We start from the raw sequence: 14,784 nt of genomic DNA, 5'->3' as shown, positions 1-14,784 counted from the left end.
GTTAGTAAAGGACTCCCCTAGTAGCATAACCTAATAAGTCTATTACTAATACCGTCTCTCTTTCTAGGTTAAACTATATTAGTATAGGCGCCTTAATAAACGCTAGCTTTAACCTCTTAAACGCGCTCTTAGTCTTATTATCCTATCTAAACTCCTTATTTTTCCGCGTAAGCCTAATAAGAGGTTCTATAATCTCTAAGAAACTACTAATAAAACGATAATAAAAGTTAGTAAAGTCTAAGAAGCCTTATATAGCCTTAATAGTAGTTAGTCTAGCCTAGTTCTTTACTACCTTAACCTTAGACGGGTATATATATACTTCTTATCCGGCCTTAATAATATAGCTAAGGTATTTTATTAATTAGACCTTAAACTTATACTTCCTAATATCGACGTAGAGATCTACTATAAGTAAGTAGTCTATTACTATCCTAACCTAGTAACGATACTCCTTCTAGGATCCCTCTATAAAGATTAGAATGTTATTAACGTAGGCTAAAGCGTAATCGTCTAGAAACTCTCTTAGTACCTAGTTAATATACTATTAAAAGGTACTAGGGGCGTTAGTAAGGCTAAATAGCGTTACTAACTACTTAAATAGTCTAAATTAGGTATAGAAGGCTATTAGCTATTTATCTCCTTTAGTAATATAAACGTAGTAGAATACTAAGACTATATCTAGCTTAGTAAACTAGCGCGCTTATCTAATCTAGGCTAATATTTCTATAATTAGTAGGAGTAGATAACGGTCCTTCCTTATTAGGGCGTTAAGAGCTTAGTAATTATAATAAAACCTTAATCCTCTACTAGGTTTCTTTATAAATAGTACTAGAGCTACGGCTAGAGAGCTACTTACGTATATAAACCTCTTCTCTAGGAGCTTATATAACGTCTTATATAAGACGAGTAACTCCTTATAGCTTATCCTATATAGTAGTTCCTAGGAGGGGTCTAGGTCCTTCCTATTTAGTAGCTTATTTAGTTTAATCTTATAATTAATTTCTAGTTAGTTAGGAGGGAGTAAATCTATAAGAGCCTTATTAAATAATAGTAGATACTTATTACTAATCTACTTAGGTAGATAGAAATAGATCTTATTACTACTAATAACTAGCTTTATTACTAAAGCCTTATTAATATTAGTAAGACTTACTATAAATACGTATTCTTTCTACTATTTAGCTACTAATTAGGTAAGTAGTTAGTATACTAGAGTAGAGATAGCCTAAGTAAAGTAGACTCTATCCTTAACCTCTAATCTTCCCTCCTCCTATACTATTAGGCTAGTATCCTTAAACGTAAGGCTTCTAGCTAATAGGTCTAGTAGGACCCTCTCTTAGTAGAGCTATAGTACTCCTATTAGTAACTTAATACTATTAGGGAGTTAGGGTACTATATAGATAAGAATTATCCTTAAGTATTCTCCTAAATTAAGTATAAACTCTATTACTATCTTTACTAACTATTCTAAGCTCTTTAGTCTAAGTATTAGTATAGGCGTAATTTTATAGACTAGAAGGTTTATATATATTACGAACTAGGAGGTTACTATTACGTATAGTTTACTCCCTAAATTAATAAGAGTTCTAGTATAGGATACTTAATTAATTAGTACTAATACTAGTAGGAATTTACCCCTTATATACCGTTTAGCCTTATACTAATAGACTATAATCCTACTATTTAACCTCCTCTAGTTTATAACTTTACTCTAGACCGTAACTATAGCTAGAGTTCCTTATTTCCTAATTTAGGCTCCTTAATATCTTTAATCTCGTCCTCTAGTAACGGCTAGACTACTATAGCCTAGGGAGGACGAGTAGGTTTATATAGGTACTTACTAATAAAGTAAGTATTACTACTATAACGTAGATAGAGCTTAGATATACGTTATTAGCTTACCTCTATATCTAATACCTACTTAGTATACTAGACGGCTAAGTAGGCTAGGCTAGTAGGCTTCTATTCTATAGCTTTAGAGGTAGTACTTAATTAGTTTAACTATCCTTATAGCGTTATTACTATACTACTAGAGGACTAACCTATTAACCTACTCTTATAAAATAGGCCGTTAGCCTAGTAACTACTATTACGCGTGCTACTATTATTATTTCTAAGTCTCTCTATAGAATTACTAACTTAGGTAAGAAGGGCTATATACTAGTCCTAAGACTCTCCTCCTAAGGCTAACTCTACTATCTAGGCTAATAGTTTACGGCTTAGCGCGTTCTCTAGGAGGCTAATCTTAGCTAAATCCGGCTACTTATCGCCCCTAGCTAGCTATAAGACCTAATTAAACTTAGTAAAAAACTCCTAGAACGGTGCTCCCTACTAGTATAACGCGTATATCTAGTATTACGCGTTTACTACTTAGTAAGGATTACTATAGATTAGCTCTAAGTATATAAGTAGTTACTTAAAGATTATGCTAGGATTATCCCTATATTATTTAAACTAGGGCGTTATTTAGTAGGCGGCTTTACTACTAAGTTTAGCCTAGATAGTAAATAACTAAGTCTTTAGTATATAGTTAGTATAGTCTAGGCTTATCTTATTATAAACTATATCTATCTATGCGTCTAGTCCGTCCCTATTACCCTTATAAATAGATATCTCTAGTAAGATCTTAGTTAGTTTACCTACTTAGCGCTTATACTTCTTCTTATTAGCCTAGTAGGCTATCTACTACTATAGTAACTAAATAATGTTAGGATCTAATAGACCGGCAGTTAGTTAGTAGTATAGCTACTAGTTCTACTATTACGTATAGAGTACTTCCTACTACTATTAGTACGCCTATTCTACGAGGTAGGCCTACTTATCTAGGGGTAACTACTACTACTACTACTATAAGGCTGCCTACTAGGCGGCCTAATTATCTTACTACTATTACTATAAGGCTACCTACTAGGCGGCCTAATCGTCTAGCTACTACTACTCTATTATCTATAGACGACTAATTAAATATTTAGAGATTAAGACGTAGATACGCGAGTTAACTCCTTTCTTATAGTAATAATTAGTCGTAGTAAGCTAGTCTTATAACGGTAGGATTTAAGTACTAATCTAAGTAAGTATATATAGAGAATCGGCACTTTAAGCCTAATACTTTAACTATAGGATCTATCTAAGGATATAAATAGTTAGAAACCGTAATAAATAGACTATATCTTTATATAGTATATACTATATTTTTTATATAAAAAATTAGTAAGTAAAAAAGAATTTTACCTTAGACTAGGTTTAAACTTCTAACCTTTAACTAAAAAAGACGTTCTAGGTAGTATAGCTAGGCCTAAGGCCTAGGACTAGTATATAGTAAGTACTTATCTACTATTAGTAAGTATAAATACTAGGGCATTAAGGCTAAAGCCTAATAACTCTATCTTTCTAAAGAAACCCTTAATATAGTATCTTATAACTAGTTAAGTATTCTACTATACTATAGTAACGAGTTTATAGAATAAGCTCGTAAAATTAAGATATAAAGTAACCTTAATAGACCTTAGTTTAGTAATTCTATTTAATTAATTAATTAATTAATTAATTAATTAATTATTTTACGTCTTACTAGAGCTATAGGCTATCTAAGATAGAGCTAACTATAGAGAATACTATATACGTTTATAAGGTAAGTAGGGATGCCTAGCTAAAGAATCTTATATAATAAAGTATAATTCTTAGTATAATATTAGTATAGGGTTATTATATATAGATAGTTTATCTAGGCTCTTTTTAAGTAAGGAGGCTAAGAACTAGCCTTTCTACTATTATCTAAGTAGATAGGTAGTATAAAGTAAGAGTAATAAAAGGAAGAGGAATAGGAAGAAGGTATATATAGAAAAGTAAATATAGTATAGGGTAGTAGGTAAGGTAGATTATATATACGCTCTACTATAGCGTTCTAGTACTATCTCTAATAGTACTATTTTTAGTTAGCGTTATATAGTACCTTTCTTAGTACCTAAAAAGGTAAAAAAGTAGGTAAGGTTTTTAACTAGTAGTATATATCTTCTAGCCGGCTAGTATAGTTAGCTAATACGTTTATATATACTATATCCTAGTAGATACCTTCGTCTAATATATGAATTTAAGTATAAATTATTAACTAATTTCTTCTTAGAATAGCTCTCTATAGGGTATAGAGGCTACTTTCCCTCTATTATTATTATATACCGTAAGTACTTCCTATATAGCTTCTCTTCTAGTAGAGCTATAGAGTAGGTAGTTACTAATAAGATATTATAGTATTTATTAGGTAGTATTATTATAGCTATAATTATCCTAGTCTATCTTACTAAACTATAATAGGTAGACTCTAAAGTAGTTATAGTTTAGTTTTAGTTAGAAGTAGGCTAATACTTCTAGTTATCTATACTTAGAAAGTTAGATAGACGTTCTTAGTATAGATAGGAAGTTATATATATATAACTTCTAGAATAGTATTATCTATACTTTCTAGTATTATATAGTATATACTATCTATTCTACTATAGTTCTTCGTCGTATATATATCCTAAGTAGAGTAGTACTTAAGTTATTATTCTCTAGGGTAAACCTAGTAGCCTCCTTTATAAGGGTATCTACTTATAGGTTTCCTCTAATTCCTATATAGCCTAGGGCCTATAAGAAGGTAAGACTACCTTATCTAGCTATAATTAAGTAGCCTATATCTATAGCTTAAAGTTATAGTCCTTAACCTAGTAGGTTAGATAGGGTCTAGAGGTAGTATAGCTTAGTTATCTATATATACTATAATCTATTATCCTAGCTATTTCTAGGTAGCTAGCTCTATAGCCCTTATAAGTACTTCTAGTTCTCTATTATATATAAGCTAGTATAGTCTAGTATTTACTCTATAGCTTACTACTACTCTTATACTATCTTATTAGGTATCGTATACTATAATTCCTATACCTACTTTATTTCCTTTTAGAATAGATAAAGCGTTAGAGTATAGAATAACTACTTAAGTTATATATCCTATACGTCTAATATATACTTAGGCTTCTTATTCCTTTTAGAGGTAGCTAATCTTAACTTCGTATAGTATAGTCTTTTTCTATAGGGGAAAGGAACTATACTATTAGAAGGCTAAGTTATAAACTACTATATAAACTAGCTAAGCTATATAAGCTAGCTAAGTTAATAGATAGTATATACTACTAAGACTATATAGCCGGCCTAGTAGCTAAATAGGACTTTATATAATAGACTAAGTCTTTATATAGTATACGCCGTATACTTTATAAAAAAAAATTAGTAAGTAAAAAAAATTTTTACCTTAGGCTAGGTTTAAACTCTAAACCTTTAACTAAAAAAGACGTTCTAGGTAGTATAGCTAAGCCTAAGGCCTAGAACTAGAGTATAGTAAGTACTTACCTACTATTAGTAAGTATAAATACTAGGGTATTAAGGCTAAAGTCTACTAACCCTATCTCTCTAAAGGGACTCTTAATATAGTATCTTATAACTAGTTAAGTATTCTACTATACTATAGTAATAAGTTTATAGAATAAGCTTACTAAAATTAAAATATAAAGTAACCTTAAAGAATATTATAGTTATAATTCTTAATCTACTTTACTATAGACTAGGTCTTAGTAAATTATACGCTATATACTTTATAAAAGGTAGGTATAGGTAGTATTCTCTTAGCTCCTTATACTATATATAGGTTAGATTAATTACTAAAATAGGTTAGACTAGCCCTAACCTAGATAGACTATCTAGGTTAAAAAAAGCTTAAACTACCTCTCTACTAAAAAAAACCTAGATAGCCCTATCTAGTTTAGAACCTATTAGTTAGACGTATAGTTAAAGGTAGAGGTTAATAATTTAATTAATAATTTTAGTTCCCCTATTAGTCTAGGAGTAATAGGTAGTAGCTAGTTTCTACTAGATCCTAGTAATCTTATAAAGTTTATTCTAGAAGGTAGAGATAAACTATAGGCCTCTATCTAAGATAACTAACTTTAGTATCCTATATAAAGACTATACCTACTTATAAAAGAGTTTAGCTACGCCTTAGGCGTTAATTAACTTATAATATATAAGATAGAAGGTTTACTTACTAAGTCTATTAATAAAAACTAAGATAGTATTATATATACTCTTATTAGATAGTATTAACTTAAAGTCTATAGCTATATCTTACTAGATATAACTAGGGATAGGAAGTAGATAGAGAAGACCTAGCTTCTTATTATAGGGGTTAGTATTATAGTAGTAAGTAATATAAGCTCGTATAATATCGTTAATATAGCTAGTAATACTAGGCTAAAAGTAGTACTAGTAAATAACTTCTTAACTCTTAGTCTACCTAGTATAGGTAAGGAGAGGGGAGCTATAGATTTTATTAACTAGCTCTATACGGAGCGTTCCCTAATTAGGAATAATAAGGGTACCTTAGAAAGTAAGGAGGTTCTCTTTAATCTTCTAGTTCTTATTCTTAGGATTCTAAGCTTTCTTTCTCTATACTTCTAACCCTAGGTCTATATAATTAGCTTTTAGTAGTCTCTTAAGTAATAGGAAGGAGTTACTAAGGGTTAATTCTAAGAAGTTAAGTTCTAGGACTTAATCTTTAGAAATTAATTATATTATATAGCTAGTAATACTCTTATTCTACTAAGTCTATAGTTCCTCTTACTTCTAGGTAAGAGTATTAGTAATAATATTCTCCTTACTAGGCTAGTATATAAGTTATATATTAAATTCTTTAATCTTTTTAGACTACTAGGCTTAGTAGGTATTAAGCTATTACTTAGTTATAAAGTACTTAAGGGCCTAGTAGTTAGTAATTATAATAAAGAGGTAGTATAGACCTAGAAGTATACTTCTCTATTCCTCTAGTCCTTATATAATAGCGAGAAATTCTTTATTATAGATTTTATAGCGTAGTTCTATATTAGCTATAGACTTAGAGTAGAAGGCTACTAGTTACTATTCCCTAGTTACTTATTATTAGAAGAGAATACTAGTAACTATACTATTACTAGTATCTATTTCTATATAGGTTAGTACCTTTAGATTATAGTAGGCTATAACTAGGATACTAGTTATTATTTCTTTTAATTTTTTAAAGGCCTAGACTTCCTATATTTATAGTATATAGAACTTTTATTTAGAGTATAACTTCTCTAGTAGTTAAGCTACTCGTCTATACTTAGGTATAAAGTTATAGTAGAAGTTATAGAAGCTAAGGAAGGCCTAAAGGCCTTTAAGAGTTATTAGTAGCTTCTAAGTTTATATAGCTATAGTCTTATTAGGGTCTATAGAAATGCTATTAGTAGAGATAATATAGCCTAAGAAACGGGTCTTCTAGACTAAGAATTTAGATTTCTTAATATTAGCCTAAAGTCTAGCTTAATAAAGTTACTAAAGAACTTACTATATATACGTCTTATAGTCCTTAGGATTCTTAGAAATAATAAGGAGGTCGTCTATAAAGGTAATAATAAATTCATTAAGGTATAGTATTAACTCTTTATTAATAAAGCGTTAGAAGGAGGTAGGACTATTATAAAGACTAAAAGGTAAGACTATAAATTTAAAGTAACTATACCTTATATAGAAGGTAGTTAGGTCTTTAGACTAGCTATCTATATAGATATAATAGAAAGCCTATCTAATATCTAGTTTTATAAATACCTTTTCTTTAGCTACTCTCTATAGAATTTCTTAGATTAGGGGGAGAGGGTAGGGGTCTTTTCTTATATAAAGGTTAAGCTTTCTATAATCTACGTAAAATTACTATTCTCCTCCTAGTTTATAGACTATAAGAATAGGAGAGGCGTATAGCGCGTTACTTTTAATAATAAAGCCTTTCTCTAGGTTCTCTAGAATGTATTTCTTAGCGGCCTAGAGTTATTCTACGGTTATACTATATAAGGGGCTAGAAGGAAGAGAAAAGGGTTCTTCTCCTTTAATTATAATCTTATAGTTAACGCTAGGTTAGTAGGGTAGAATAGTATTAGACTAGTATTTAGAGAAGATATTAGTATAGTCTTTATACTAGGGGGGAAGCTTACTAGTAATAAGTTACTAGGTTTCTTTATCTTCTTCCTTAGTAGAGAGTTCTAGGATATAGGCGTTAATATTATATAAAGTAGTAAATTAAATTTTAAGGGGATCTTTATAGGTAAAGAGTATACTAAGTAGGATAAAAAGTTCTTCTATTCTTTAGGCTTTTTCTCTTCTTTCTAAGTCTTTTTAATGTTTTTCTAAAATCTTTCCTTTTTATCGTACGACTAATCGAATAATAGGTAGCTATTTAGTAACTACGAGTTAGGCGTTCTTATTAAGGAAGATAAGGGAGTTTATATAGTAGTCTAGAAGGACGTTATTTTCTATAAAGAAATATTTTCTAAGGATAATAGAATATTAGCTAAAATTACTAATAAAGGACTATATTTTATAGAGGTTTCTAGAATAATTAAGGGTTAGGAAATATATATAGTATAGATAAGCGCTAATTTAGTTATTAAATCCTACTACCTTAAGGAGTCTACTAGTAATCTTAAATCGTTATATACCTAAGACTTTAAGGTATAGTCCTATTTAGAAATAGATAAAGCTAGTTTCTAGGGCGCCTATATTAATAAGGGTAGAGGTAGCTAGGGACTAACTATTCTTATAAATTTTAGTTTATATAGTAAAGGCGTCTCCTCTAATAAGGTTATAGATGTTAATATTAGTACTAGTAATATATAGGGCCCTAACTTCTATCTCTAGAGTAGGCTCTTTCCCTAGAGCTTAGAGTTTTCTAAGGCTTAATTATTAGATTTATATATAGGGCGTTCTTTCTTAGAGTTATAGTAATACTAGTAGTTAGGCTTAAGGTCCTTAATTTCTCTATTTATATAATCCTAAGTAAAGTAGCTAGGTAGGCTATACTTAAAGTAGAGATTAAAAGGGCTAGAGGTTATTATCTTCTAAGTCTTCTATATCTTAGAGCTAGCTCCTATAGTTATATAGGAGGTAGATTTATCTATAGAGGTTACTAGGGCTAAGGACTTATAGGTTTTCTTATAGGATTATTCTTTCTACCTCTACTTAGCTTTAGACTTATTAGACTAGGTATAGTATAAGCGTTACTCTTTAAGGTTATAAGTAATAGATAAGGCTTTAGCTATATATATATAGAAGGATACGGAGTTATCTTCCTTATATAAAGTTATATAAGTCCTAAGAGTAGAGTTAATAGAGGTATAAAGTTCTTCCTTCTACTAAGTATATAGAGTCTTAGTATTAAGAGTAAGGCGGGTAAACTTAGTAATATAGGCTTAGAAATCTCCTAGGATAGTATACTAAAGATTATAAAATTCTTTCTTAGCCTTATACTTCTTATATAGGTTATTAAAGATAGTACTAAGGAAGGCGTAGATATCCTTATCTATAATAAGGATACTTTCCTTTTCCTTAGCTTCTAGAAATAGAAGTAAGTAATTAGCTACTTCTCTACCTATATAAGATATAATATAGGTAGTAATTACCTCTTTAGTATCTATAGAATTATTAGTAACGAACTAGTTCTAGTTAGCTTAGATTTTATTCTTAATTTAATAAAGCTAGAGTAGGTACTTAGAGTCCTTACTATCTATAAGGATTAGAGGGTTAGGAATCTTAATATAGTATTAGTAGTTCCTAGTTTTAGTAGACTAGGTATTATTACTAGTCTAGGTAGGAGAGCGCTTCTAGTAGGAAGCTAAGAGGAATAGGAGCTTAGAGGGGGTTATATAAGCCGCTTAGTAATAGTTAGACTTAGTAAAAGCTATATAGAGACTAATAGTTCTTTTAAGAGCTTATATATACTAAGCTAAGAACTTAGTATACTTAAGAAGGGGTAGTTTATTTAGACTCCTAAGATAGTTAGTAGTTTCCGCGTCTAAAGGTTATATATAGACGCGAAATACTTCCTATAAGGCGTCTAAGATAGTATAGTTCTAGAGGAGTATATAGAGCTCTCTTAATCGTCCTATAGGGTAGTCTCTAATAGCTAGCTAGCCTTAGAGTAGTACTTTATTATAGATATTAGGTTAGTTAGTATTTCTAGTATTATACTAGAGAGTAGAGGGAGTTATAGAGGGTACTCTTTACCCTCCTTCCTTAGTAGATAAGTTACGGTTACCTATACTACTATTTACTAAGTAGTACTTATATAACGTAACCTTATTACTTATAGAGATATAGAGTAGGAGTCTACCTACGTCTTTTTATACGCTATTATAAATACCTTATATAGTATTATTCTACTATACTATCTAGGGGGACCCTTAGACTTATAAAGATACTACTAGTACTCATAAAATAAGACTTAGAAGAGGAAGATTAAGTAGAGTACTAACTAGTATAGGTATTACTTAGTAGTAATACCTAGTATTTTTAGCGTTAATATTTAAGACCTTTATAGGTAGGTAGGAGAGTAAGTATATTATATAATATATCTACTTAATAATCTTTATTTTTCTATTATGAGCTAGGTTTCCTAATAGGTAGATAGTAATACTTTAGAGAATAAGTTATAAGTAGTCTATATAATATAATTATAATAAGATAATAAGGTAAGGAGGTAAGAGATAAGAGGTTAAGAAGGGCTAATAGTCTACTTAAGAAGTTAATTATAAGAAAATAAAGATAGCTAGCTACTATTCCGTATAACTACTTATTTATATCCTTTCTAGTAGTTCTTCTAGCCTATATACTCTAAGAAGTAAAAGGAAAGAGAGAGGAAGGTAGTATAAGGAAATAGGAGTTAAGATATAGTCTATTATCTATATAAGTAGGTATTATTTAAGCTAAGATGCCTCTTAAGACTTAACTACTTATTTAGTTACTAGGGCTTATAGGACTTAGTTATTAAATACGTACTTAGAGTCCTATAAGCTAGTTAATATACGCTATATAAGAACTTATAGTAGGTATTATTACTATAGAGCCGTATAGGCTAGAGATTATAGGTTAGCTTACCTATAAGGGTAGAGGTAGCTTATAGCTATAGCTTAGTAATACGGCTTAGTAAGGTAGCTTACTAGTATAGCGCGCCTTTATAGCTTAATACTATAGCGCGCGGTTATTATATAAGAGCTTTAATACTATAGTAGGCTATTATACTTATAGCCTAAGAGTTAGGCCGTAATAATATACCTACTACCTTTACTTTACTATAATTATAGTACTACGTAATTCTTTAAGGCTAATCTTTAGTAATAAGTAGCCTAAGAAGGAACTCTCTTTAACCTAAAGGGTACTTATTATTTTAGTATACTTCTTAGATAAGAAACCTATAATAATTATATATAATCTATACGTCCTAGATTTAACTATTTAATATATCTTAAAGAACGTAACTCCTAACTATACTAGTATATCTAAGGCGTATACTAGTTAGCCTAAGGTAACTATATCTTATAACGAATATATTATTATTTATAAAGTATAACTCTACTCCTAGGATACCTACCTATAACTATTAGAATAATATAGCTTCCTAATTTTAAAGACTACCTACTACTATATCTTAAAGTAGTATAGGATTATAAAATAGCGCGTAGTAAAGCATTCTATATTAATACTAACTTATATAGCTATTTATCTTACTTAGGCTAAGGTATATAGATATTAGATAATTAAGTAATAGTAATAAATTATCTAGAGTAATAAGTACTCTACTAAAAGAGGTAAGAGTAGTATATAGGTATAGGTTTTCTATATACTAGACTAGAAATAGGATAAGAATATAGTAGATATATATAATAAAGAAAAGAATATATCTATTATAGTCTAGGCTATATTTTCTAGTATACTTAGTTATAGTAATTTAGTAGTTATAGAGCGTAACCTAGAGGCTAAGAAGAATAGCTACTCTACTAACTCTTATATCTAGGTACTTAATAAAATAATCCCTACTCTATAGGAACTAGGTATAGAATTTATATAGAATAATACCTCTATCTATAAAGCTAAAAAGGTTTAGTAGTAGTTTAAAGACTATACTATACTAATAATTAATTAGCTACCCTATTTACTAGATATAAATCTAATTAAGTACCTCTAGTTTTACCTTAAATCTATTATACTAAATAATAGACTAGACCTCTTAACTCTTAAGAGGGGTAAAGATTATATAAGAGAGGAACTAGGTAAGGTACTATAGACTACCTAGAATAATATTCTATAGTATTATCTTAATATATTAGTAGAGAGTATACTAAAATAGGTAGAGGTACTTATTAAGGCTAAGGGGTAGTATATAAAGTATTAGATTAGTAAAAAAAATAAAAAACTTAAAAGATATACTATTTTTATACTTAAAATACTAATTAAGACTACTATAAAGGTTCTAGATAGCTAGTTATTAAGTAGTATAGGTACTATATTTTAGCTAAGTAACTAGTAAAAATCCGGAATTACTAATACTTTTAGTATATTACTATACTCCTAAGAATTCCCTATCCTATCTCTTAAGGAAGAAGAAGTTAAAGTCCTAGCTAACTATTAGACTTACTTCTATATTACTAAATATAACTACCTACTAAAATAAGTTATTAAGGCTAAGTACTTAAGTATTAGTTAGAGAGTAGTTATCTTAATGTAATATAGCCCGCCCTAAAGGTAATCGCATATCTACCGATACGGAGTAAATATTAGCTAATGACTAGAAGCAGAAGGGCTTATAGTAGGAAAATCGGTAGTCGGCCGCCACGAATGCCCCCGCCTCTTTGTCTTTATCGGTCATATTTCTTATTAGTGCTTTTCCACCCATCTTGAATGCGTAGTGTGTTAACCCGGAGGCGTTAAAAGGCCAGTCCGAAGCGAACAAGATATCGTACTATCTGAAACGGGACTGTTGCTCAAGGAGGCTTGCGCGTGGACAAGCACCAATAATCAAAAACAATGAAGCAATGCGACGGACGTGCGGAACCTGTGGTGGCCATCTAGTCGTCGGACAGCAGGTGAGCTCTCTGGAACTACCCCCTGGAAACGGTTGTGCGGCACTATTCTTGCCTTTCGCGCTGCGCTTATAAAGCTGTGTTTCCTTTCATACCTTTTCAAATGTTGTAAAATCGAGAATTTTCTATTTCAACGCAACATGCGGTCGATTTGTCGCTTGATTTGCCAAAGTCTTCTGGCTTTCGCTGCCATCGCTCGTGCCGCGACCTATTCCAATGCGCTCAGGGATACCAATGGATCTGACCCTCACATTGCCTGGAGTGGCGGGTACTACTACCTCATGACCACGACTTGGACCGACCTCGAAATCACTCGCGCGACGACCTTGGAAGGCCTGAAAACTGGAAAGAGGAAGACCGTTTGGACAGACACCACGGCCAGCCGCTGCTGTAACGTTTGGGCGCCTGAACTCCATTACATCGACAACGCCTGGTATATTTACTACACAGCTGGAGCCTCAGCGAACTTGGACAATCAGAGAGCCCACGTACTCCAAGGTAGAAATTGCCCTTCGTTTCAAACAGCTTCAGAACAACCACTGACCTCTGATTTCAAAACAAACAGGTGGTGCTAGTCCATGGGACGATGACTTCACCTACCTCGCACAGCTGACTGACGTGTGGGGAATCGACGGCACCGTCGTTCGCTTTACCTCTGGAAACTACTTTGCGTACTCGTGCTTCAGCAGCAACAACCTGCAGTCCCTGTGCATTGCGCCGATGAATTCTCCCGGGGAGCTCGGCACCACCACCGTCATCTCAGAGCCCACCGAGGATTGGGAAATCGTCGACACTCCTGTCAACGAGGGACCCGCAGCCATGTACCACGGTGGCAAGACCTATCTTGCGTATTCTGCCAGCTATTGCTGGACGGCGAGCTACCAATTGGGCTTGTTGACGTGGGATGGAAGCGGTGACCCTACTTCTGCGAGCAGTTGGGCCAAGTCGGGTCCAGTATTCAGCTCGGCAAATGGCAACTACGGCACTGGTCACAATGGGTATGAGCTGCAATTCTTTTCCATCACGAAGACAAATGTATCATTCGACCTTGAAGCTTTGAAACTGATCTTATCCATAGATTCTTCACGAGTCCGGATGGAACAGAGATCTGGAACGTTTACCACGCGACATCCAACTCTGCTGGTACTTGTGATGGCAACAGGTACACTTCGGCCCAGATTGTCAATTGGAATTCAGATGGCACGCCGGACTTTGGCACTGCAGTGGCCCTAGGCAAGGTCCTCACCGGACCTTCTGGTGAATGAGCTCGGCATGTTCTTTTTGGAGAAATGATTGTCATGGTAAGCTGGTAGTGCAGTACTGTACCGAGTGTGAATAAAATCGATGCAAGCTCGTGCAAAGTACCGATTGCAAAGGCTGACAACTCCGCTAAGTCTTGTTCAGGCTCAATTGAGTCGGCATATGTGCTTGCAGAGGCCAAGCTAACCAAACGACATCTTTTCGTATCTGCCGCGCCGCATGGCGGCGTAAGTTTCGAAATCTACCGGTCTCTTGGCGAGGCGATTTTGGCCCCTGGTGATACGTGGAAAATCTGGCCACTGTAAACCGCGGTCCGCTAGGCCGTCGGCTGCGCTTGACGAAATATTGCCAAGGCGGTTCAGCGAAAGCAATTTTTCCACTTCCCTAGCTGTACTTGAAGAAGTGCACACGTGGATGGTGTGCGCGGAGACATGAGCCGCGCCTCCCTTTTGCCTTTCTGAGCCAAACAGGGACGAATTCCCATGTTCTTCTTATAATGAACAAGGGTAGATTTGTTGGTAAGCAGAGAAAGTACTCAAGCAAGTTATTTTGCCAGATGTACTCAAAGCTGGAA

The 14,784-nt window shown here is 32.6% G+C and overlaps 1 protein-coding gene across 1 annotated transcript; it reads left to right on the top strand.

Annotated features, from left to right (window-relative positions):
• The first annotated feature begins 12,933 nt into the window (after positions 1–12,933).
• On the top strand, positions 12,934–14,456 carry IWZ02DRAFT_107105 (arabinofuranosidase). The gene is made up of 4 exons (XM_066761339.1): positions 12,934–13,448; positions 13,516–13,948; positions 14,029–14,251; positions 14,355–14,456. The coding sequence occupies exons 1-3, from the start codon at positions 13,091–13,093 to the stop codon at positions 14,213–14,215; spliced, it is 978 nt and encodes a 325-aa protein (XP_066618614.1). The 5' UTR covers positions 12,934–13,090; the 3' UTR covers positions 14,216–14,251; positions 14,355–14,456.
• The last annotated feature ends 328 nt before the right edge of the window (positions 14,457–14,784 follow it).

Source organism: Phyllosticta citriasiana (genome assembly GCF_038021145.1).
Source record: "Phyllosticta citriasiana strain CBS 120426 chromosome Unknown IWZ02scaffold_17, whole genome shotgun sequence".
NCBI lineage: Eukaryota > Fungi > Ascomycota > Dothideomycetes > Botryosphaeriales > Phyllostictaceae > Phyllosticta > Phyllosticta citriasiana.
The sequence above is the reverse complement of the archived record's forward strand: the minus strand, read 5'-3'. Positions and strand labels throughout refer to the sequence as shown.